This window comes from Neocloeon triangulifer, unplaced genomic scaffold (genome assembly GCF_031216515.1).
Source record: "Neocloeon triangulifer isolate White Clay Creek 2 clone unplaced genomic scaffold, ASM3121651v1 ptg000014l, whole genome shotgun sequence".
NCBI lineage: Eukaryota > Metazoa > Arthropoda > Insecta > Ephemeroptera > Baetidae > Neocloeon > Neocloeon triangulifer.
This window is the reverse complement of record NW_026775556.1, coordinates 13,172,069-13,196,864: the sequence shown is the minus strand read 5'-3', so window position 1 is coordinate 13,196,864 and position 24,796 is coordinate 13,172,069. Positions and strand designations below refer to the sequence as shown.

Here is a 24,796-nt window from a genome sequence, read left to right as displayed (position 1 = left end):
AGTTTAATTTTTAAAGCAGCCGAAATAAGTTGTAGTAAGTTTAATTAAAAAATTATAATGTTTTCATCAAGCAACATTCATCAACCAGACGCACTGTTTCTTAATACAAAATTTTTGTAAATTCATTACACAAAATGTTTTTTATATCTTCTAATATCCTCTTTGTCAAATATTAACTCTTAACTCATTTATAATCTGCAGCTTCATTAAAAAAATTGCCTGTGTACACACAAAAATTTATGTTTTAGAAAAATTGTAAATTGTACAGCGAATTTAGAGCCGTACCGTGAAACAAAATGAGTGCCATAAAATGTGTTCTTCTGTAAAATATAACGCAGTTTTGATCAATCTTGCTTTCCATGATACTTTGCTTAGTGCAATGATGAGTTACGATAATATGTACTGTGCCTCTCTAACGATCAGTCACTGCCAGAAATATTTTGTATAACAATGATAAATTAATTAAAAATAAAGCTTCCATGTTCTAAAAATAACTGTAATTTGTTTCATTTCCTTTAGCATAAATAAAAAAAGGATGAATTCACAAAACAAACACAACGACAATTTCAAGTAATTCATTGGATTCAATTTATTTTCATTTTCAAACATATAAAACGGCAATAATCATTATTAATAATTATGAATTACCATGTAATCTAAATTAAATTTCATGTTACATTAGTCTAATGGGACATATCGTTAGAATACTCCCTTAACTTATATTGTAATAATAATAATTATTTTTCATTCATTATTATAAAGTTCTTTTAAGATATTTCTCCATCTTCCTTTAGTATTTGTCTCTGAACATTCATAATGAAATCATGATCAACTTGAAGAAAACCTCATCTCGATTTTTCTCATTTAAAAGCCGCACAAATCTTTTTGTATATTGTTCAAGGGTCATTTTCAGAAGCTTACAACCGCTCCAAAAATTGAGATGTGCCATTTCAACGCACATAATTAACAATGAAGAATGATTCAAGATTCATGAATTCTCTCTTTAAGTCCACTTTTCACTTTTTTCATGTTGCTTGCGTACGTCTGTGTATTTGTGAGTGGGAAGTGTGAAATGCTTTCTTCTGCCCTCTCATTTGTTTTGCTTTCGGTATTTTGCTCCACGAACATATATGCTTAATAATTAGTAATGAAGAAGGAAACTTGAATTGCACGTCGATCCGTCTTAGTAAATCGCACAGAGAGATGTGTTTTTTGCAAACATTCAACGAGAACTGAACAACTATCATGTGGTCCACTGGTACTTTCTGTTACAATTATTCGAACCAAAAATGCAGGTAAATCATAATGAAAAAGCAACATAACTTTACTTGTGGCTCCTCTCCATGCTTACAGACAGACGTTCTCATTTTCCATTTACCGGCCACCTAAAAGCCAATATAAACAGACAACTTAGTCGTGTTCGGTTCCAGCAACAACAACAGCAATGACAACATAAATCAGTGGATTTCAGTGATGCTCCGTCACTGCATGATTATTTTCGTCAATCGGGGCTACTCTACACTAGATACATTGCAGGGCTTGCCGCACGCCGGTACTGATTTGCAACGTCTGCTCGGGTGGCCTGGTTTGATTGAGGTTACACAGAGAATCGATCTGAGGTGATTTGCGGTTGGAAACGTCATAGATAAAAAATAATAATGCGTGATTTGGGTGATGAAGGAGAGAGTGAACGCACCAAATTAGTTAATTATCCATTTATCTAGTCAGGATGAAAAAATAACTATAGCTGATGCGAGACAATTAGCAGAAAGTTTATTTTAATTGTAATTTATTGATTGAGTGATATTTTACAAATTTACCAGAGCTTAATTATATTATGGTCATGTTGAAAATGGATTTTCCATGGTTAGAATGGAACACGGTTTTCATCATTGTTTGTTAGGAAAAAAGCCTCCTCAATCGAACCATGATCTGTTCCCTCAATTATTGATTAACAAAAAGTCTCTAAAGAAAAGCCAAAGGGAGTCCTCCGAGAGACGATTGCAAAACCGTGCGAGCCGAGCCCTGTTACAGCAAGATAGAGAAATAGAGGTGGGCGTTGGAAAATTAATAACGATGTGGATTAAGTCGCGCTAGACGATTTGACTTCTGCCTAGTCGGAAACAAACCAGCCCCAAGGTGCAGAGAAGAGATAGAGAAAGGCAGGGGGAGAATTTTCAGAGCAAGACAGAGACAGAAAGAGTGTGTTGGTCGAAGTGAGAGTGAATTCCTTTCTTTCTTATTCTTTCTTATGTTTATTAACTAATAATCAAATTTTGTTTCGCCTCAAATCATCATCTTTCTCCTGGCAATTGATCTGGGCGTGTGTAGGTGTGTGATCTTTTTTTCTTCAAACGGAACTCGAAAGGTTTTATCGCTCTTTGGCAGGTGCTTGTTTGGAGGGCTCACCTGTTGGGGGGACGCCAGAGGCCCCTGCGCTTGGCCCACTGATGCCGTTGCCCGACGATGTCATCACTGCTTTTTGCTTAAGCATCGTCCAGTCAAAGGTGTAGTCATACTGGAAGCTGAGCGTGCGGAACAAGATCCGGAACAGCTGCCTCAGATACATGTAGTCAGGGGCTTCTTCAAAGCGCAGGCCGCGGCTGTAGTTGAGGTACATCGCAAACTCAGCTGGGAAGCCCTGCAAATCGCAAAACCACAATTAGCCAACAGTCAACAGTGCCAAAATAAACGAAGCTGCACATTTCAGTGCACGTTTGCTTTCCTCGGGCTTTTATCGAGGTCTATTGTTATCTGCGCAACCATGCTCTGTGAGCGGCTACGGCAAATTCCCAAGAGTCCAAGACCCGTTATAATGAAACGTGGGGGATGAATGGAAAGTAGATGATCATAATATTTAGCGTAAATGATTAATGTAGTCGTTTAAAACTTCATGATAAATATTATATATTATATGATAGCGCTAAAATTTGCAGGTTATTTTCAAATTTAATACAGGTATTAAAAAAAATTTTATTATAAAATGGAAAATTTTCTTTTAGAGAAGGAACAAAAAGAACAATATTTTAATTAAAAAAATATATATATCAAAACCAAAATTTAATAATTAAAGAAAGATTTCCATGATCATCTCCTCAAATGTCAACTTCTTCAAATGAATAATTATTAACACTTTTGAGGTCTAAAATATGGTAATTTTATTAAAATAGAATAAAACTTATTTATGGAGGGAAATATTTAATAGGTATTTGAATTGATGAAAGCGCCCTTTAAAAAAATGAGAATTTAAATACTTTTTCACAATTTCAAAAGCTAATTAAACTCCTAGCCTTGTACGCGTAGAATACTTTATTATAATAAACTGAATAATTCAAGATTTTTACAAAGCTTGTCTGAAGGAGCCTTGTAAATTATGCATAATTTCCGGTCTACTTGGTCATGCAACGAATGTTCACCGAGTGCCACAAGTGCCTCACGCCTCGTTTGTGAATCACGTCAAGAAAAATCAAGTGTAGTGCATTAAGCTATGCAACCCTGACACTAAATTCGAGCCGATTGACGTGTCATTAGGCTAATCGCGTCCATTGATTACACGACGCGTTTGTCACTTTTGGTTTCGGCGTTTATCTGACCCACTAACCTTGGGATCTGTTGTCAAAGCACACCCGATATCAATCCGAAACAAATCAAACTAGGTCAAGATATGAGCAAGTAAGTGCGAGTGCACGACGAGGAAGCGCCGCCTTGGCACCTTTGGATGGAAAAAAACGAGCGGGCGCCAACGAAAGCGACAAACACCGAGAACCCGTTCATGAAAACCAGCCAAATAAGAAACTTCTGACTTCTTGGTTTTGGGCTGTCGCTTGGCCTGCTTTTTAATAACAGCAATTTTTGTATTATGAATGAATAATAATTAAAATCTAAATAAGTATGATAGTAATTTTGTCAAGAAAAATAGCTTATGATGAATTGTCGATATGAACATCACAAAGTTAGCAACTAATTGTAATGGTGCAAAAAATGTGAGGAAACATTGAAATTTTCCAGGATTTCGCAGTTTACATATTTCTTTTACAAAATAAAAATAAATAATACATTTTATCTGATTTTACCCTTTCCTCCGTTATTTTCTGTGTTAATCTTTAAAATGAAAATCAGTTCAATAATTATTGAGTTAATTTTGGGAATACAATACGCGTGGGACAAAAATATGTAATAAATTTGTTTCAACCGCTTCATTATTTCTTAAAGATTGACTAATTTAAACCGTGCTATTTTATTTAACTTTCAATGAAGTTAAACCCATTTTTGAACTTACACGAAGTTAAAAATAAATATGGTTACATCCATAAGTGGTCACGTCATTCCCAGAATGAAAATTTTGCATACAAAAACGGCCTGTGATTATGACTAATAAGAGAAATAATTTGAAACAAAAGTTGGCAGTGACGTGTTTTCGCGAAACAGAACGCGGCGTTTAGTCAGCTTCCTGGATTTGCCAGTGGCTGCATGGCATGGGAACGAACCTTGCAGGGCCTGTCGTAATAAAACGCAGCCTCGGTGACAACAAGCACAACCGAGAACCCGCGTGCAATTGAATATTATTCCTGACAATCAACGTGAGGAATAAAGAAATATTTTCTTTGATTATTAATTGATAAATATACCGCGATTTTTATTCGCAGAGCTAGTGTATATAATTAAGGTAAATTTGAAATATGTCACCGTCGCAAAAGCACCGTTCAAAATTTTGAGACGCAGTTAGCCTTGTTTTGATAACGTACGTGGTCTTAGTTTTATCGCGAGGCTTGAATGACAACAATAATGAAGAAATTTGAATGACACACGTTTTTGGAAAAACCAGATAATAAGTCAATGGACGCAATTGACACAAACATAATTTAGAAGTGAAATAAAATCTAAATCTCTCTAAAACTTGGAGAATATGATCTGAAGAGGTGAAATTTATCTAAAAAATGATTTGATCTGCCGCAAAAGGCATTATAATTAAGATGAAAAATCTGAATGTTAAACTTCCATGAAGGAAGAGAAATATGCTATTCGGGTTAGTCTCATCTGAAATTTTTGGGGAGGTTTCATCAGTGAATTGAGGAAAGTTTACGCTAAGTCATGAAATAATATAATGCATTGTTTTTGTTTAGATAGCAAATAATTAATAATAGCAGTAATTTGAAGAAATGAAATAGGGAAAGGTGGAAAATAAATTATTTAACAATAAACTAATACAATTAAAATTGTCCTTAATAAATACAAGTATTTTAAAGAACGCTAAAATTAATTTAATAAAAATAAATGAAATTAAAATAATTCCAGTCGTGATAATAAATTTTGAATTCTGCTTAATTTTGAGTTTGTGACTCTACACGACGGGTTTTCGTCAAAATGAGTAAAATTTCTAGTGCGAATGGTCACGTATGTACGCAATCATACGCAATGGAGCTGACCACGTTTCTTAGAGGTTTATTTTAACACCAGCTAATTTTCATTTTTTTTTTAAGTTTACATAAATCATATAATTATTTAAGCCTCGTTAGTCGGATTGAATCGAAAGCCCAAGAGCAAGACAGGAAGCGCGCACCGGAAATCAGGGCACCCGAGCGCGTGCCTGCCCTTTGGAGGCATCTTTGTGTGAAAATTCAAAATCTCACCTTGCAGAGAACTTCTACAGGCGTGGACATTTTCTTCTCACTGATCTTCTCGTACTTCTGCTTCTTGGTGGCGGCCTTGAGTCCTTGCCAGGGCAGCGAGCCGCGGTTGAAGTACATGAGGACATAACCTAAGGATTCCATGTCGTCTCGGCGACTTTGTTCAATGCCCAGATGGGCGTTGATGGAAGCGTATCGGGCAGTGCCAGTCAGATTCTTGTCCTCTCTGTAGATAATGTGTTGGCGGGTACGTGAGTCGCGGAACTTCTTGGCCAGCCCAAAATCAATGAGAAAGAGCTTATTGCAGTGGCGCCCTATGCCCATGAGGAAGTTGTCCGGTTTGATGTCCCGGTGGATGAAGCTCTTGGTGTGGACGTACTCAATACGGCCAATCATTTGGTCGGCCAACATCAGGACTGTTTTTGTTGTGAATCGTCTCGAGCAGAAGTTGAACAGGTCTTCTAAGGACGGGCCCAGCAGGTCCATCACCAGGACGTTGAACTCGCGCTCTTGGCCGAACCATCGGATGTGAGGGATCCCGATGCCACCGTGCAGAATTTTGTACAATTTGCTTTCGTAGAGAAGCTGCGGATGCCGCGCTCTCACCGATTCCAACTTGACGGCGACCTCCTCGCCATTGGTGATGTTGATGCCTAGGTAAATGTCCCCGAAAGAACCGCTGCCAATCTTGCGCACCAGCCGGTACTTGGCCCCTACGATGAACTCCTGCTTGCCGGACGTAACTGAAGACATGATCGCGGTGTTTACCCAACTAGTGCATCAATCTTGGATGGGTTAAAAAGCGGCCAAATAACGAGAAATCAATAACTCTTCTACAAAGTCGCCATTTCGTTATTTAACAGCTGGCTTTCCCGTTCTTTACGAAGCTGCTGACAATTTTCCGCTGCCAACATAACAAAGCTAGCACCAAGCAAAAATATTCATATTTTCCTCCTTTAAATGCAGTTTTTACGACATTAAATTGAAAAATAAAACTTTTATTATAAAAATTACAAACTTTTGACAATTTAAAGCAAAATTTACTGAACTATACAGCAAGAATTTTTGTTGTTCAGTTGCAACATTGGTTGCGTTCATGCACGTTCTTCATTTGCGGCGCTGTCGTCGTAAAATGTGCTTTTAGTTTGTAAATCAGCCACCGGTGGCAGCCGTAGACCGTCAGTCAGATTGAAATTTCTCAAAAACATTTCGCAAGTAGATTAATTTTTTATTTTCCAATTTATTTGTGACGCAAGCGAATGATGTCTTCTCTCCACAGGATCAATTGAATTATGCTTAATGCGCCGTTGATATGAAGCCGTCTAAGCTCGAGGCTCGCAGTGGTAACTTCAACAGCACCAAGTTGTTCTAACCAACATCAAACACAACAAAGGCAGATGATCTTTTGCCTACTCCTCCAACATGAGGAATTTTTTTGATCATCTCTGGGCCGCGACCAACCCTGAAGCACTCAAGTGGTCTTGGGACTATTATGTTAATTTTTTCCTCGAAAACAAGGTTTGCATTTGACATGACTAACATTATTATTAATGTGCGCTTATAATGATACATAATTTAGCGACAATCCTTATTCCACGAATTTTGATGATTAAAAAAAATTTTAAAATTTCCAGGCTGTTTTTCTAACACTGCTACTAGTTACATTCCTCATCTCTGCTGTCACTTTGCTGATTAGGAAATGGAAAAACAAAGGTAAACGTTTGCTCAAATATTTTGCACAAAAATATTTTAATATAATAATTATTTATAACAATGCACATCATTGACTAATAATGGATTTAATATCAACAGATTTGATCCCTGCCGAAGTGAAAGAAGTTCTTGGTGTTGGCGGTCGACCAAGGTTCAGGAAAAGAGACAAAGTTCTTTTTTACGGCAGGAAAATGCTCAGAAAGGTTTGTTTTGAATCTGCAAGCGTAATAATGAGCCGGTCTTCTTGAAACTTATTTTTAGGTCACGAGCATTTCGAGACAAGTTCATACGCAGGGAAAAAGAAAGAAATTGATCAAATTTGCTGGTCGATGGCTGCAATTCAAACGAGACACGGCTCCGACCCAACTCAAAGTCCTTGAACCACCCTCTGAATACTTAGAGGAAGCTGTTACAAGTGGCCAGGATGAGCAGAGAGTACCGCTGGATGCACTCTACATTTTACAAAGCATTAGGTAAAATTTATATTTTTTAGCACGTGATAAAATTTAATGGGTTTGAGCTGTTGCTTTTGTTTACTGTTTTGGACATGTGAGTGCACTGCTGATTATTAGTCACTGAGTCAAGGTTGTTTGATAGAAGTCACTTGATTAAACATGAAAGTCGTATGTTGATGCAAACGCATTAGTGTTTATAAAAATAAAGTTCTTCGTTTAATATAAAAATCATACTCAAGGCTAATTTTCATAATAAAAGCGCAAATTCTAAGTGACGTTTATTTGATTTTATAAATTTTCCCATATTTTAATTTTTTTCTCTAATTCTTGCAGAGTTTTTGGCCACTTTGAAAAACCAGTGTTTCTGACTCTATGCAAGCATGTAGACGTTGTTAATCTACATGCTGGGTCGTATCTGTTCAAAATTGGTAAGATAATAAATTAAGATAAAATAAAATAGGAATAATTATTTTATCACAGGTGATCCTGATGAAAATGTGTATGTGGTTCAAAATGGCCTGATAAATGTATACATCACTGGTGGCGATGGCTCGACCCTTACCCTGAAGTATGTGAAGAAGGGAGAAAGCGTCACTTCATTGTTGAGTTTTGTTGATGTTCTCACTGGGCACCCCAGCCCTTACAAGACTGTTTCTGCTAGAGCTGTGGAAGATTCGACTGTCCTACGTCTGCCCGTTTCTGCCTTTCAGGAGGTTTTTCAGGTATGCTTCTGACATGGCTTCCATTTTAAGGCTCAATATTAATGTTTCATTTGTTTAGGAATATCCTGAAACTTTCATAAGAGTAATTCAAGTCATTATGGTCCGTCTGCAAAGAGTTACATTCACCGCTCTTCACCAGCACTTGGGATTGAGTGCTGAACTCGTCAATCCTGTAAGTGCCTAACTACTTAAAAATTATAGATTGCTAATGTACAATTTCCAGGGGATGCACCACCAAAAAAGAAAGACAAGTCCGTTTGTTACGTCTCCTGTGAAGAACAGACAGAGAGACTCGATAGTAATGAGAGACGATCAAGGTATAGGCAAAGTCCCGAGTTTGTATGAAGAGCTTAGGCTAAAGGATTTTTTCTCAGATGAATCAGAAGCTGCCTCAAGCTATTATAATAATAATGATGCCTACCCCTCTAGTCAGCCACTTCCTATATTGAGGCAGCGTCTCTCCAAAACTTCCATAACTTCAATTTCTTCCCACACCCCCGACATGGTGCCTGACCTGGATCCTTCGATATCACCACAGGTATCTATTTAAAATATTAGTGACAGTTTATTATTTTCATTTATGATTTGATTTCTAGCCTCCGCAGTGGAGATTTATGCATTTGTTTTTTGTATTTTGATATTTTAATCATACACTGCCTGCTCACATTTGTAATGATTGTTTCTCAGCCCCCAGATCTTCAGCAAGGTATGCCACGCAGACGCACTGTCCCTGAATTATGTGATGAAGATACATTGATCCAAATTGCCACTGCTGCTTTTGTCAGAGAGCTTGGTCTCGAAGATAGCAAAGTGCTTGATGGAGGTAAAGTTGAACTTCGAGACGTCTCGGCCGGAACTCACCTGATGAAGGAAGATTCTCACAAAGCAAGTTCTAGTCCAGATGCTATTTCATGATTACTAAATATGCACTTTACAGGATGTTGCTCTAATTTACGTGATTTCTGGAACTTTGACTGTGTCGCAAAAAAGCGCAGTCAACCCTCAAATTGATGATGAGGTGCACATGTTCACTGCTCACCAGGGTGAAGTTGTTGGCGGATTGGCTGTGTTAACTGGTGAACCTAGTTTCTTTACAATCAAAGCAAAGCACTTCACTAGAATCGCTCTTCTCTCGAAGAGCACATTCTACAGGTAGACCACTCCAGTTACCACGTTATAACGTGTATTTTTAATCATTGCATATTCTTCCAGTATCATGAGAGAACGCCCTAAGGTTGTTCTCCACGTGGCTCACACCGTTGTCCGCAGGCTTTCGCCTTTTGTCAGACAGGTTGATTTTGCCTTGGACTGGGTCTTTCCTGAAAGTGGTCGTGCACTTTACAGGTAACACTTCTTTAAATAAGTTGCTACAAGGCTAATTGTAAATTATTCAGGCAAGGAAATGAGTCAGATTGCACATATATTGTTTTAAGTGGTCGTCTGCGTTCTGTTATTACCCACGCTAACGGCAAGAAGGAGCTTGTCGGAGAATACGGCAAAGGAGACTTAGTTGGCATCGTAAGTTAAAAACAACTCTAAGTCAATGTTAAACTTTTCAATTTCATTATCATAGGTTGAAATGGTGACCAAAACTAAAAGAAGCACAACAGTTATGGCGGTTCGAGACACAGAACTTGCAAAATTGCCGGAGGGTCTTTTCAACGCCATCAAGCTCAGATATCCTATTGTTGTGACGCGCCTTATAAATCTCCTTGGTCACAGAATTTTGGGTAGGTCTCTTAAATATACTATGAATTACTCTGATGAATTTTATTCTAGGTTCCTGGCAGAAACCTACAATTGGTCGAGCAATTGATACAAGACCGACACAAGTAAATCTTTCAACTGTGGCAATCGTCGGAATTTCAGATGACGTGCCACTCTCGTCATTCACCTATGAATTGTTTCACGCGCTCTCTGCCATCAGCAACGTCTTTGACTTCCCAAAGGATCCTTTCAATACTCACTCAGGCCAGTGCTTGCGTCTGACTTCGGAGGTCATTCGAAAGTCACTTGGCATGTCCATTCTTGACCCGAATAACGAGTACCGCCTTACTTCATGGCTGGCCCAGCAAGAGGATCAGCATCGCATTGTTTTGTACCAGTGTGACAACACTATGACAGCGTGGAGTCAGAGGTGCGTGAGGCAAGCAGATTGCGTTGTGATTGTAGGTCTCTTTGAGCGTGGCCCAGCTGTTGGAAAGGTAAATTCATTTTGTCTTGTGTATACTTCTTTATTTATTTTATGTTAACATTTCATTGTATCTGAATGGAGAATAAATAAATAAATAAATAAAACAGATGGAAAAAGAGGTTGAGAGACTTGGCATGCGGACACAGAAGGAATTGGTTCTGCTCCACAAAGAAGGTAGCTCAAAACCTAAGAACACTGTTGAGTGGCTCAACAACCGCACTTGGGTGTCACAGCATCACCACCTGATTTGCCCCAAGAGAATGTTTTCCAAGAGATCACAAAGTCAAATTGTTTGTTAATTTAGATGATCTATTTTTTGAAATTTCATAAATATCTGATGTCAGGCTGAGTTGTACAGTCGGATCATGGTAACGCCGCCAGATATCCACTCGGACTTTTCTCGCCTGGCTCGTTGGCTCACTGGAACATCAGTTGGTCTTGTCCTTGGAGGAGGAGGTGCTCGGGGAGCCGCTCATGTTGGAATGATCAAAGCAATTCAGGTATATTTGCAGCATATATATTTTTTGTTTAGTAATTTTTCTGATTAGGAGTCCGGAATTCCTATCGATATGGTCGGTGGTGTGAGTATTGGTGCCTTCATGGGTGGACTATGGTGTCTTGAGCGAGACATGGTCACTATGACTCAAAAAGCAAGGGAATGGTCAAAGGTTAGCGTTTAAATACCAAAAAGCTTATTTCGTTGGCTCTAAAAAATAAATTTTAACCTCCCAGAAAATGACCAGTTGGTTCAAGCAACTGCTAGATTTGACTTACCCAGCCACCTCTATGTTCACTGGCGGTGGCTTCAATGAAACTATTAAGGGAACATTTGGAGAAACTCTCATCGAGGACCTCTGGATTCCTTACTTCACCGTAACAACTGACACTTCCGCGAGTGCGCCTCGAATTCACACACATGGTATGAGTTATTCTTTCTTTTAGGCTTTTTTACACAGTTTAACTAGAGTTACAAAATTTTTGGATATACCTTGGGCTATGGACTTCTGCGCTTGTCGTTGCAAGCTGAAATCTGCTGTTTATCCAAAATTATTTAAGGTTACTTGTGCTCAAATCGACTGAGATGCAATTAAAGATAATGTGTACAGAGTGACTTGACAAATATTAAAATAATCTTTGATTGCGATAGGTTTCAGTCAATCACCTTTTGATGAATTTTTTAACTGAAGCCTATTATCCTCCATCAATTCCTGCATTATGCTTTGCATCTCATGCTTTTACCATAAATCGACTGATCCTCAATCACCCTAATCTTATTCATATCACCAGTCATTGTACACACACATACACTCATTAGTCGTTTGTCCACAACAAAAATGTTGGGTTCAAAAGGGGTAATTATTATTAATTGTCATTTTACCACCGTGGTCTTTTGCATGGCAGCTTCTTTTCCTTCCTGCTTAATAATATTGAAATTTAATCACAGTCTGGTGTGTGGTGGTTTTAATTTTTTATTGCAGAATCCACACCTTTGAAGGCCTACTTAGTACATTATAATTTTAATTTTTAATTTAAACTACGAAATATACCTAAATACTCCTTCAAAAGTGGGAATTTGTGTGGGAGGAATTTTTTAGGTACCAGCTTGACACTTTTGATATAAAATAATGCCAACATATGGATTTTTTCTCGGGACTTTGATTTGTGTGTTAATGGGTTTGATAATTTGGAAATGATAAACAGGATCTTTGTGGCGTTATATTCGGGCCTCAATGTCACTCTCTGGCTACATGCCACCATTGTGTGACCCCAGTGATGGACACTTACTGCTTGACGGAGGCTACGTCAACAACCTGCCAGGTAAAACTGTTCCATTGATGTCTCAGAAAAACCAGAACAAATTATTTTTGAATCAAAATATGGGTCCTAAAATTGCAATCCTACATGGCTTGCAACCATAAAAGCAACAGCAATATTGCAAACATTTATGTCATTTTTGATTGTGGTAGTAATTGTGCAGTCTGTTGATGAGCGATTGAGTTGAATGTGCATGTTTTAAATTTAGTTGTAGTATTGCGGAATTCTTTGGAATTCTTCAGGTGGTAGAAATTTTATTAGTTTTGGCACTTAATTTTCTATCTCTCTCTCTCTCTATCTCTTTCCTCATTTCCTTTCAGTTTAAACCCGACATTGTCCGACACAATAATAGACTTCAGGTTTTACAAAATTAGCACAAGTTAACAAAATTTTGCTTTTCAAAAATTGTATTTCAATCATGAAAAATGTTTTATATTGAGAGACTTAGATTTTTCGCAATGGTGTTGTTCTAATTTGTGAACACAGGACTCTTTTGGAGATATTGCCGTGCCAGTATGTCAGTGGCAGGAATATTTCCGCCCGTTTGTGATCCAATTGATGGACACTTGCTACTAGATGGTTGTTATGTCAACAACGTTCCAGGTATGAAGTTGCAGACATATAAGCACAGTCAAATTAATTGGATATCTCTATGTGTTAGCTGCATATAGCAAAGCTTGTACCCCTTTTCTGAGAGTGCCCTGATAATTTTTAATCCCCTATATACACATGTTCTTCCTTTTTTTTATCTGTAAATTACACTTTTTGTTTTTAGCCAAATTTACACAGTTGCTTCTTGTATGGATGAATTATCTTTTTAATATATTTATTTAATTTGCATTCTTTGCACTTATATCAAATTTATTACTCTATAGGCGAAGCAATTTTAGAACCCATGGATATTCTCCTCCGCTGTTTAATTTGGGAACTCTATACATTTTCTTCTGAATCTAAGTTATTTATTGAAAAGGACCCTCAAGCGCAAGCAAAAGAATTTATTCACTTTTGCTTGTAGCTTTCAGTGTGATAGGGTATAATTTAGAGAGACAAAAGCCCAACTAGCATTTATTATCCAGACAACTTTAATTTACATCTTTTTTAAATAATTTTGCTGTAAAGCCGACGTAATGAGGAGCCAAGGTGCAAAGCATATTTTGGCCATTGATGTTGGCTCTCAAGACGACAAGGACCTAACTAACTATGGTGACACCTTGTCTGGCTGGTGGCTTTTGTGGAAAAGGTGGAATCCATTCACATCGCCTGTCAAAGTACCTAATTTGCCAGACATCCAGTCAAGATTGGCTTATGTTTCTTGCGTCCGTCAACTTGAGGTGAAATTTTCAAGACATGAAAAATTTTTGTTTTTTAATATATATGTTTATTTATTTCTTGGCAGGAGGTGAAAACTAGCGATTACTGCGAGTACATTAGACCTCCCATAGATAGGTACAAGACATTGCAATTCGGCAGCTTTGATGAGATCAAGGTTTGTAATTTTGTCTACAAATTTTTTAATTAAATTTTCAATATTTTTTGCAGGATGTTGGCTACCTTTGTGGGAAGACTTACTTCGCTGGATTACTGAAGACCGGAAGCAATTTACCCTTCACAGGCAACAGAGCCGAAGAGGTTGCATCTTGCTCTTTGAGCGCTGTCCTCAGTAGTCGAAATTACAACAAGAAAATCATGCCAGAGGCCAGTCCCCATTACACATTTACTGATCTGGCACAAATGGTGTGCAAAGAGCCCAAATATGAGGACGAAGGTAAACGTGGCAAGACCCTAGACCTTCAAAAACTAAAAATTTCTACTCTAGAGTCGTCAAGTGATGATTATTACGAGGATGATGATGACACAGATCAAGAAGCCCAGGTCGGAGGTTATGTGTCTGAGCCAACTGTAGGAACCTCCATGAAGCAGTCACGTGGCAAAGGCTATTCCCTCTCTGACAATGAACTTGATGGAGAGGAGTCTGAGACCGAGTATAGAAGAATGGGTATGTGCAATATAAGAAGAAAATAATATAGCCCTCTGTGGTCTGATGCTATTTTTAAATTTAGATTGAAGGACCACTACTTGCACAACTCAATAATTATTTAATCTCATCTAAACTCAGATAACTGGAACTGTCAAGACTGTGAAGAGATGTCAGTTTTATAATGTAAACCAAGTTTTTTTCTCCTCGTGGGCTGAAGTTATTTTTAATAGGATGTTTAGCTACTTTCCAAACTAGAGACTACTCTTCTATTTTGATGATACCTATTAAAGACATTTTTTGATTATATTGTTCCCTTTGAGCACTAACCACTTAAAACCCTTCAAAGTTTGCCTTGATATGTTGTTTGTTTTTTAAGAAAAAATTTAAAATCAAATTTTGTGCCATGAATTTGGATTGTTTTTCGAAGGTTGTGTTCAAGCCAGGTTTCCTGAAATAAAACGTTTAATGCCAAAGATTGTAGTACTTGCGTTTTCCTCTATCATTAATCATTATTATCAAAAAAAGGTCAAGTAAAATAAAAATTTTTTTGTTATAAAACTGATTTTATCTCTTTAATCCAGTAAATATATCTTTATAATACAGCGTTGAAAATAGTGGAGTCATAAAGATTTAATTCGTAATCACCAGAGTAAATGGCTAAATAAAAATAAAGCTCGTTTGCTTACAATGACACTCGAGTTACATTTTGCTTGATTCTCACTTAACTAAGCTTTGAGTATGGGAGCGAAATAAGTAGGATAACAAAAATATAGGCAATTATAATCATAGAAAAATTATTACAACTATGTAAGAAAGGCACAAGTAGATTCATTTTTTATACATAATATATAGAGGCACTATTAATCAAGATTGCATTAGTTCTTTAGACGAAAATTATACATGAAATATCAATGAGGCTTTTGCCTCATGGTTTCAACTTCTTGCCTTGTGCGGTTAAATGCTTGTGTTTTCACAAAATCAACAGTGTTGTATATTGTTGGCGGGCCTAGTGAAAGAGTGCTCTTGCTAGGCTTGTTCCTGGGAGAGCTGAGAGTTCCATTTGCCGATCCTCCCATCTCCATGTCAAGATCCAAATATTTCAATTTGTCAAAGCCTCTGTTAGATGGGACAAACTTGTTGTTCACAATGTGGAAAAAGTTCTGAAATTTGAAATTTGGGTACTTTTATTAATAATATCACAATAAAAATTGAATAAAACTTACTTGTTCCTCGTCGGAATCGTCCGAGTAGGAATAAGCAGGGCAAAAAGTGCCAACAGGACTCTTTGGCATTGTCCCAGGGGGCGTAGGGCTAGGAGCAGCACGCTGCTTCCTAACTGATCTGCTGTCCGACTGTGCCCGATGCATTGGAGGAGCAGATAACTTAAATCCTGCCAAGATGTTAACATTAGGAAATAATATATCATAACAGAATGTTGTGAAATATTACCATTTAGCTCTGAATTTGGACTGTCTGGGACTCTCCTTATGGGTTTTAGACCTCGATTCACATTTGGTGGTGGTACAAAGGGACTCGGAGAGGTTTCACAGGAAGTTGAGTCGGAAACTTTCCTGCCTGGTTTCAAGTCCCTGTGTACCGACGGTGGCTGCGTTGCCGTTGAGTCTCCAGCTTTTAGCAGCGCAGGGCTTGGCAAGTTTGAGTAGAGAGTAAAAGAAGATTGGGAACCGTTGTCAGACTTGGGAGTCGATGGCTCAATTAAGCAGTCAGCAATCTGCGACGTGTGTATGTGGTCATCCAAGTTGAAGTCATATTGGAAAACATTTCCGTTTGGATTAGCCGACGCATTGGAGTAACAGTGCTTGGGGCCTCGAGACTCGGACAACACCTGGTGAGATCGAGGGAAGTCGTACATGTCATCAGTGATCACTTCCACCTGCTCGGGAGGAGAACTCTTTGACGGCTTGGTAGGAGCGCAGTTTTTGTTCTCCAAAACTGATTCGATGTTCAAGTAGCTGTGAGACGGAATGTCTACAAAATGCGCTGGCTTTGGCGGACGAGGAGGCGCCTCATCTATTTGTCCGGTTATGACCCTGCTGAATCGCTTAGCAACAATTAACGACGCTAAGTCGGCTGAATTAGGATTTTCTTCGGTTGACGCTTCCGAGCTCTCGGACGCCCTCTTGCTGTTAATTTCAGACATACTGTCCCGTGGAAAGGTGTTCCAGTTTACAGACGGTGCTTGGCTCAGGGTCCATTCGTCGGCAAACACGTCATCCTGCATGCCCTGTCCAAGCGAAATGCTGTCTTGTTCGTTGACCGTCAATTTACGCGGCATGTCATAAAAATCGTCAGCCGGTATATCAGACACTTTGGGCACCGACTGAGAAAATTTTGTCGGTTTCTGCGAGCGAATGAACTGTGTTTGTTCAGCACGGGTGCGTATTTTTCGATCCGAAGTCAGATTGTCGATTTGAGCTTCCATTTCTTTTGTCAGCACTCCGGGTGGTGGCTTGCCAGAGTAGCACTCGCTGATGAATATGTACGGCGTTGATGCTGAGCTCGGACTTGTTGGTGTTGTCACGTCTTGGTTCTCGAAACTCATTTCCATGGGAGAGAAACTCAACTCTTCAACTTGCACTGATCCATCTATAAAATAAAATAAAAGATTAATGAGAAAAAAAATAAACATTAAGAGTGGAAAAAGACACCATAAAACAAAGAAAATGGAAATAGAATGAATACTTTTTTTCCAAAATTATATTATTTATTTTGAATTTCATGCAAACTATTAGAATTAAAAACATTCATATATATGCAACACTTAAGAGATTCAAATCCCATACTTACAACTAGTTTCTGTAGCGTCGATTTCTGCTTTCAGTCCACATATTCTGCAAATGCACTCAACCCATTTGTCCATCTCAACTTTCGAGTCAGCAGCCAGGTAATATGTCCTATGTGGTGTTTTGAGATCAAACAGATTCTCTCTGCACTTCACTCTCAAGTGATCCGGGCTCTCAATGCCAGCATCCACCTAAAGCGACAAAATTTTTGTTAGCTAACTTCCTTGCTCAAAGACTTTTTGATTCAAACAAACCTGCTCGCATTGGTCCAAGTCTATTTTTCCTTTCAACTTAAAACACTTTTTGTCGGTGTAGTACTCAAGGAAATACTGTCCCGGTAGGTCTCCCTGACGAAGGACAAACCATCGTCTTCTCCACCTCTGCAAAATACATATTCGACATATTCAATAAAAGGTCATATGTATATGTTAGAGTGCGTTGTTGCACTGTGTCTTAAATGCGATTTACAAGTTTATGAGACATTGGTATGTAAAATGTGAGACACAGCCAAAAAGGTTGTGTTTTGGTAAACAAAGCTGAGCGAGCGTTTGGACGACGACGCCTGTGGGCAAATTTAATTATAATTAGCAATGTGACCATTCGTAATTATGTCCCAGTTGACGACGCAAAACATAATAAGTGCCTCTTCCAAACAAAGCGCTCGACTTTCCTTATTGCCCCAGTTAAAATATTCATGAGTTCTCGCTGGGAGAGCGAATAATTATATTATCAAATTTTTGTAAAAGTGTCACTAAAACGCAATCTGTAAAAAGAGGAACCAACATGTGAACGAACTGACTCGGGATAAGTGATGCAAAAGCAAATCAGAGTCACAAGATATGGTTAATTAATTGCGTTCAATACCATTGCTCGCTCGACACAAAGTGCAGATTATGCATTCACTTACGCTGACGGCTCGCCACAATCTCTGGGTCGGGGGTGACTTGGTCAGCCACCCCTCGTGGACGATCTCATTTGAATGTCGCTTGGACATTGTAAAATGTCCCTAAGACGACCACTAATCAGGAATTTCAGCTCAAATTACTGCGTAATCCTTGTGTCACTTGCGACCATACACCTCTAAAATGGTAATCGCCATCATTTCTGTGATTGAAAAACAACGGCTGTGATTGGCTGTTTCTTTAGAAACAGACGATTATTCCCATGGGAATATACCGGTTTTTTTAAGAAATAACTGGATTCTTATAAGCATTGCTTTAATGACGAACGCGAGGTTTTTAACTGCGGTTTTTAATTAAAAAGTATAAAAACCGGTATAATTTCAGCAGATGAATAAAATGTAAAGTGCAAATGCAAAGGCGGAGACATTTAAATGTTTTGTTTACAACCTGCTGAGTTTTCAGTCTGAGGTCACGTTTTTGCTCTTTGATTGTTAATAAATTTTATTTTATAGTTCATATATTCGTTATTAGTTTTGTGTTTTTAATTAAGCATTATCATACGTAAAAATGGCCAAGCCTAGACCTTGTGGATGCAAAGGAATTCGAACCTGCTTAATTTGCGAAGTCGAGTTCGGCGCCGCTAATCTGCAAAAAGAAGATGATTTTGAAACCGCCATCAAGGTTTCAATTTTTTTATTATCAAATGCAAATGTTCGGACGTAATGCTTTTTTCTTTGTTTTACAGGAAGGGAATTCTTTTGTCTACTGTCCAAAATGTCCCGGTAAAGCATGGTCTGGATGGGATGAAAATCAAGTTGTACAGGAGCATCCAAATCACCTTGGAGAATCTGTTGATTTCCCAGGAATTTACATCCATGTAAATTTTATCATATAGTTCCCACTATGAAATTTACATTTTTCTCATTTGAATTTAGGAGGACTTTTTAACAAAGGAGGAAGCAGAAATTTTAGTTCGTGGAATTGACGACACTCCTTGGGACCTTTCACAAAGTGGTAGAAGAAAACAGGTTATTATTAACCATAGTTTTTACTTGCATACACAATTATAAATTTCTCTATTAACAATATAAATTTTTACTGCAGAATTTTGGGCCCAAGTGTAACTTCAAGAGGCAAAAAATTGCAGTGGGAAGCTTCGGTGGTTTTCCTGCTTTTTCCCTTTTTGTGCAAGAAAAATTCAAAAAGGTGCCAGTGATGGATGAATTCCAGAGCATAGAACAGTGCACACTTGAGTACAATCCTGATCGCGGTGCTTCAATTGACCCCCACATTGATGATTGCTGGATCTGGGGCGAGAGGATTGTGACTGTGAACGTGTTAGGTGACAGTGTGCTTACAATGACGTATCTCCAGGAGAAAGACCGCTGCCGTTACAATTTACCCTTGGCACCAGATTTGTATTTGAATTTTGACGAAAGCCTTGTTAGAAAAGTTGTGAGAATTCCGATGTCTGTGAGGTCGCTACTTATTATGACAGGACAGGCTCGATATCAATGGGAGCACAGAATTTTGAGAGAGGACGTAAAGGAACTAAGAATCTGTTTGGCTTATAGGGAATTTACGCCTCCATACCTCAAGGGTGGTGATAAATTTGGTCCTTTGATTAACAAAATTTATGAATTGGCTTCATGTGGTAGAGTTTAATTTTGGAATGTTACTATGTGAGGAGTCTTGTAAAAATGAAATTCATAATTTTTATTAAGTTTGTATATTTTGTTACTTTGTTTCATATTTATTTTACATCCAAATATAAACTTTCAAATTTTTCAAAGCTTAATAAATAATTTTATTCCATCAAAACAAATTCAGATTTTTACAGAACCTGTAAATAGTAAAATGCATAATGGCATTTGACAGCAAAGAAATTTACAATTATTATATCACAATCATCAATTTACGTCATCTAAAAACTACATTAGAAATGGACAAAACTTTGCATTGCTTTGAGTAAAATCATTTCCTAATGCAAATAAACAATTAATGAACAAAATGGCAAATGAGAAGCAAAAAAGTTGTTGGCACAAAATGTTAGGAAACAGACAATTAAGTATAAACAAAATTAAAAAGCAAAAAGCTTTATAGACTGCCAATGTCGTTGAACCTTTTGAGTTTCTCTGGGAATGGATCCTTGTAGAGCACAGGGTCAGCTCTGAACTCCACAGACTTGAGTGGCATTGACCCGTAAATTGAGGCAAACCTGTCTATGCAGTCCGACCTCTCGGCCATGTGGCTCAAGTCTGCAGAGAGCATTTCGGTGTTGGTGCACTCAGGGCACTTGAACTTCTTCCTTGGTGTCACTTTGATTGGCGCTTTGCCAGACATGTTGGCCACCAAAAAGTTCATGGCGATGTCCTCGCAGTTCATGTGGTCGTCGACCCACTCCTTGATGTTCCCAGGCATCAAATTTGTGTATGCATAGCTCCAATATTTGTGGTGGAAAGCAGCGCCCGTCAGCACCAAGCTTATTTTGTTTGTCCACTCCGACTCATACCTCCACTTGTCCACCTCCTCATCCCAAATGTGGGTCCGAGAAGGAAATCCAACAATTCTGTCTGGAAACTCTCTCCAGACTTCATATCCAAACTCTATTTCGTCAGTGGTCAGCATGACAATGTCGTCGTCTATGGTCAAAATTGCTTCTGTCTCTATTTCTGGGTGAGGATAGAATCTGTTTGATAATTTATTGCTGCTGGTGCGGATGACTCGGAAGGGTTTATTGATGCGTGGCCAGTGAGATGGAGGTGGAGGAGACTTGTGCTGGTTGTTCCACAGGACAATGATTTTGGTCAAGCTGGGCACGACGGACAGTTTGTTGATCAGAGTAAAGAGACTCTCAATGCGATCATAGGTTAGGATGACCGCGGTGAAGCCGTGCGATTTTGGTGCCGTGATCGGCAGAATGAGCGGATTTTGCGACGAAGTGTTGGTTGGGGCTGTGTTCCAGTCATAGTAGTTTCTTGTGTTGTGCGTGAAAATTCTGTCCTCGATGATCGAGAGTGTGGTTATGGCAATCTGACCCAGACTAGAGAGGTACTGCTCATACACCCAGCGTCCTTGTTCCTGCAGTTCCAATCTCTTTTGTACAGAGATGCTGCTCACCTTGAGAAAAATGCTGCTGAGATCGCTCTCGGGCAAAAATATGGCCACTCTTTTCCAGTCTATTACCTCCTGAAACATAAAAACAAAATAAATATTAAATTCAATAACTTTATTGATTTTTTGAAGTGAATTAAGTGAACATTAAATAATAAAAACATTTTAATTTACTTCAATGCAAGTAAAAATTATGCGATATATAGGAATAGAAGAGGGAAAATTAGTTTACCTGGAAGGGCATAATCATCGTGTCCGCCACAACCACAGGTATGCATCCTGCAGACATGGCTTCGAGCAGTGCAGGCTGAGCCAGTCTAGCGCCTCTAATGACTGCGCAAAAGTGGGCCCTGCGCAGTATTTCAGGGTACTGGTACACATCCTCACCGCTGCACCTATGAGTAGAATTGGAAACCAACTCGCTGCACGGCCTGAGAACCAACATCTTGGCCGGTTCTTGAGCTGCGACGGCCTCCAACTGGTTCTGGTACTCGTGGTGGATATTGATCTGCGGAGAAATTAAGAGCCACGGTCTATCCTGCAAAGGGTCGACCGGCAAAGGTAGGGCGAAAGGACTGAAGATAGGGATAGAAATGTCAAAGCCTGGCTGATAAGTCCACGAGTCAAATCCAGCACCAGCAACGATGGCTCTGCCGAGGGCCAGTTCCACGACGGTGTTGTATTCAGGTGCCACTCCAGGGACCATATTAAATATAAGGTGGTTTTCTCCACCATTTCCCCAAAAGGGTAGGGCATTCAGTGCTGCAGAGGTCTCGTGAGGTCTGAAGCGGTTCTGGTTGAAGGTGTCTATGGACGGGATGAGGATGCAGGCCTTCGAAGGGTCTGGTTCGTAAAATTTGCTTTTGAATATTGCGTCCAAAAGATCAAAATACTCTCTGGAAGGTTGAGCTGAGATGGGGATGCCTTCAGAGTCTAGGTAGCGCCGCGGAGGGTAGATGTACACCTTGAGGCTACTGCCATGGCCGCACCGATAGATATCCAAACAGGTGTGGTGCGTACACTCCTGACGGAAGAGCAAGAACTTGCTGCCGTTGTTGAAGGGCAGGTGCTCCTCAGGTGGATAGGCGTAGTTTTGCAGGGTCAGCTTGGTGAAGATGCCGTTGGGCTCGCTCTTGATCGTGTGGATTATGCTGAAAATTAAAGCTGCCAAGAAAAATGAGACGACGATCAAGAGCAAACACGCTGCTCCTAGGGCGTACTTTGAGTACACTGCCGTCTTCAGCCACCTTTGCAGCGGCTTCTGCTGCAGAAACGCGCTCAGCGTCATGTTAATGGGCTCTACGCAGTATTCATTTTTTGTTATTTCCAGGCTTCTTGGATATTCAACCGCCCAACTCCGCAGCACCCGCGAGGCTGTATGAAAATGCGATCATATTAAAAACACATAAGATATAAAAGATACGTAACGCATATATAGGATAAATAAATTAAAATTATTATTATGAAAATAATTTCCAATTATTGATATTATCAAACTGATACATTTCGTGAAGAGTTACCTTTTCCAAGGTTTATATTTTTGTTCTCCAAACAACCCACAACTTATGAACTTAGGGGTGGGCTGGGCAAATTTTTGGGAGGGGCGCAGGCGCATGTTCTCTCACATGTTTATCCCCACCCCTTCGACTAGCCCAGAGCCCATTCCTGCCTGTTTCCTTGTTTACAAAAATTACGAGAAAGAAAACAGAATTGCAGACAATTGCAGATGAACAGCACGGAACCGGCGAAAAAAATTTGATATATTTTTTCAAGAGTAATTTTTTTATTATTGCATCAATTTCTAGAATCTCCTAATATATTTTGCATATTTTGTAATATCAGAGAAAAAATCATTTAGAAAATGGCAAACAGTCGCTTGGAAAGAGTCGGAACAATTTACACAAGGTTTGCTTTTAATAAAATAAATTTTTCCACGTGCATGTAAATTGAAATTTGTGCGATTTTAGAATTAAGGGACTTCTTAAGGCAGGTGCTATGCGTCCAGTAGACAGACCTATGTGGTATGACATCTATGAAGCATTTCCACCAAAAAATTTAGCTCCCATACAGAGCAAGGAGCCCCTTCGTCAAATTTTTTACGCAGAGGATGAGATCAGAGCGTGAGTACTTACGTTAATATTTACGTTTAAATGTAAAAATATTCCTTTTAAGGAGATACCACAAGGAAAAAGTTACAAGTGAAACAATCAACCTTGCGGACAGGCAGTACCAAACTAAGTGTCAGCAATTCATTAGAAAATACCAGGAATTGCAAGCAGAAAATCCTGAAAAAGAGCCTGACGAACTGTACAGCTTGACCTTGGAAAACGTCAAGTTACAAGCCATCAACCCGGAAACAACCAAAGAACACACAATTGAACTTGGAGACTCTTCGCTTGCTGCATCTTTCAAGAATGCGTTCAATCCCAATGAAAAGAGAAGGCGAGGGAAAGTAAATATAGCTGAAATTGTGAAGGATGAGTAAAAATTCTGATCTAGAGGGATTTTATTAAATGTAGCTTGTTTAATAGAAACAATAAAGTGAATTTGCCAAGATTATATTCATGCCTATTTTTTTCGCATTTCAAATTTCTCTCAACAAAATTTTCAATTCCATCTCACATTTATTAACGATTTAAAAAATTAAAAAATTTTTCTTTTACTTATTTTAAAAGAAGTTCAAGATTGTTTTAACTTTTTATTTTTAAATATTCATTTTTTTCTCGTCAGTACTGCAGCAAAACTTTTTTCCTTGAATACATTGGCACTCGATTGAAGAAATCGGCACTCCAGGCGACAACTATGGAAGTGAAGAAAACGGACTTTGTCTCTGTTGAAAGAATTATATTTATTAAAAGAAACAAAAGCGGCTCTACCAGTGCCATTTGCATTCTGCGACAGTTGCTGACGAGACAGCGTGCTGACTATATAATACAAGATACAGTTTTCTTCACTTCCAGAATTTTGCGCATTAGATTAATGTTTCCAAAAGTCAAAATTCGGTCAATGTAGTTTCTCTTGTATTTCTTAATTTTGCTGAAATCCAAGAACTTTGCATACAGCTTTTGAAATATTTTACAAAAAAAAATACAGTTTTTTTCAACTGCCTAGACAGTAAAATTTTAAAAATAAAATGTCATTTATAATAAAAAATGATAAAAAACTTGCTTTTTATAGTATCATAAAACTATGATGAAACTGATGAAAGCTTTGCGCCACTGCAGTATAACCAATAAATTTATTTATTGGAATTATTTTGTTCATTTTTTTTTTTTATTATTAATTATTTTTTTTATAGAACAAAATGCTGCACCTAAACTGCGGGTTTTTTACTTTTATTAGTACATTTACACATCTTCACTCTTCAATCAAAAATTCTTATTTGTCAAATTTCTGTTGATAAAAAATCTGGAAAAAATATATTTATATTTTTTTTATACATTGATTGATTTTGAATAAAAATTATAATTTG

The 24,796-nt window shown here is 38.4% G+C and overlaps 6 protein-coding genes across 10 annotated transcripts; 3 read left to right on the top strand and 3 right to left on the bottom strand.

Moving 5' to 3' along the window:
* Positions 1-564: 564 nt before the first annotated feature.
* On the bottom strand, positions 565-6,505 carry LOC132200337 (casein kinase I). 2 transcript variants are annotated; one of them, XM_059625736.1, is made up of 3 exons: positions 5,631-6,505; positions 2,410-2,641; positions 565-1,385 (listed from the first exon to the last, which is right to left on the bottom strand). In XM_059625736.1, the coding sequence occupies exons 1-3, from the start codon at positions 6,378-6,380 to the stop codon at positions 1,375-1,377; spliced, it is 993 nt and encodes a 330-aa protein (XP_059481719.1). In that variant the 5' UTR covers positions 6,381-6,505; the 3' UTR covers positions 565-1,374. The 2 variants fall into 2 exon arrangements, with proteins under 2 accessions (XP_059481719.1, XP_059481718.1); XM_059625735.1 differs by having other exon boundaries at positions 565-2,641.
* Positions 6,506-6,744: 239 nt separating this feature from the next.
* On the top strand, positions 6,745-14,984 carry LOC132200331 (neuropathy target esterase sws). Of its 3 annotated transcripts, XM_059625727.1 has the most exons (26): positions 6,745-6,842; positions 6,907-7,145; positions 7,262-7,340; positions 7,440-7,543; positions 7,602-7,813; positions 8,129-8,223; positions 8,276-8,517; positions 8,576-8,689; positions 8,741-8,834; positions 8,892-9,055; positions 9,205-9,402; positions 9,455-9,669; positions 9,730-9,861; positions 9,912-10,035; positions 10,091-10,247; positions 10,297-10,721; positions 10,819-11,001; positions 11,056-11,211; positions 11,260-11,379; positions 11,444-11,630; positions 12,413-12,529; positions 13,646-13,857; positions 13,923-14,012; positions 14,066-14,291; positions 14,343-14,522; positions 14,587-14,984. In XM_059625727.1, exons 2-26 carry the CDS (start codon positions 7,050-7,052, stop codon positions 14,589-14,591), a joined length of 3,927 nt encoding a protein of 1,308 aa, XP_059481710.1. In that variant the 5' UTR covers positions 6,745-6,842; positions 6,907-7,049; the 3' UTR covers positions 14,592-14,984. The 3 variants fall into 3 exon arrangements, with proteins under 3 accessions (XP_059481710.1, XP_059481709.1, XP_059481708.1); XM_059625726.1 differs by lacking the exons at positions 6,745-6,842; positions 12,413-12,529 and adding an exon at positions 13,013-13,129 and having other exon boundaries at positions 6,854-7,145; XM_059625725.1 differs by lacking the exon at positions 6,745-6,842 and having other exon boundaries at positions 6,854-7,145.
* A 68-nt stretch (positions 14,985-15,052) lies between these two features.
* On the bottom strand, positions 15,053-18,436 carry LOC132200334 (GRB2-associated-binding protein 1). The gene is made up of 6 exons (XM_059625732.1): positions 18,216-18,436; positions 17,563-17,688; positions 17,313-17,499; positions 15,954-17,111; positions 15,728-15,894; positions 15,053-15,664 (listed from the first exon to the last, which is right to left on the bottom strand). The coding sequence occupies exons 1-6, from the start codon at positions 18,300-18,302 to the stop codon at positions 15,413-15,415; spliced, it is 1,977 nt and encodes a 658-aa protein (XP_059481715.1). The 5' UTR covers positions 18,303-18,436; the 3' UTR covers positions 15,053-15,412.
* A 174-nt stretch (positions 18,437-18,610) lies between these two features.
* On the top strand, positions 18,611-20,022 carry LOC132200340 (alpha-ketoglutarate-dependent dioxygenase alkB homolog 4). Its single transcript, XM_059625739.1, has 4 exons — positions 18,611-18,891; positions 18,956-19,087; positions 19,146-19,238; positions 19,315-20,022. Exons 1-4 carry the CDS (start codon positions 18,778-18,780, stop codon positions 19,873-19,875), a joined length of 900 nt encoding a protein of 299 aa, XP_059481722.1. The 5' UTR covers positions 18,611-18,777; the 3' UTR covers positions 19,876-20,022.
* On the bottom strand, positions 19,937-22,958 carry LOC132200333 (exostosin-2). Its single transcript, XM_059625731.1, has 3 exons — positions 22,845-22,958; positions 21,557-22,698; positions 19,937-21,399 (listed from the first exon to the last, which is right to left on the bottom strand). The coding sequence occupies exons 2-3, from the start codon at positions 22,610-22,612 to the stop codon at positions 20,308-20,310; spliced, it is 2,148 nt and encodes a 715-aa protein (XP_059481714.1). The 5' UTR covers positions 22,613-22,698; positions 22,845-22,958; the 3' UTR covers positions 19,937-20,307.
* LOC132200342 (small ribosomal subunit protein mS23) lies at positions 22,958-23,883 on the top strand. Of its 2 annotated transcripts, XM_059625743.1 has the most exons (4): positions 22,958-23,098; positions 23,167-23,229; positions 23,292-23,444; positions 23,497-23,883. In XM_059625743.1, exons 2-4 carry the CDS (start codon positions 23,186-23,188, stop codon positions 23,807-23,809), a joined length of 510 nt encoding a protein of 169 aa, XP_059481726.1. In that variant the 5' UTR covers positions 22,958-23,098; positions 23,167-23,185; the 3' UTR covers positions 23,810-23,883. The 2 variants fall into 2 exon arrangements, with proteins under 2 accessions (XP_059481726.1, XP_059481725.1); XM_059625742.1 differs by having other exon boundaries at positions 22,973-23,229.
* Positions 23,884-24,796: the final 913 nt, after the last annotated feature.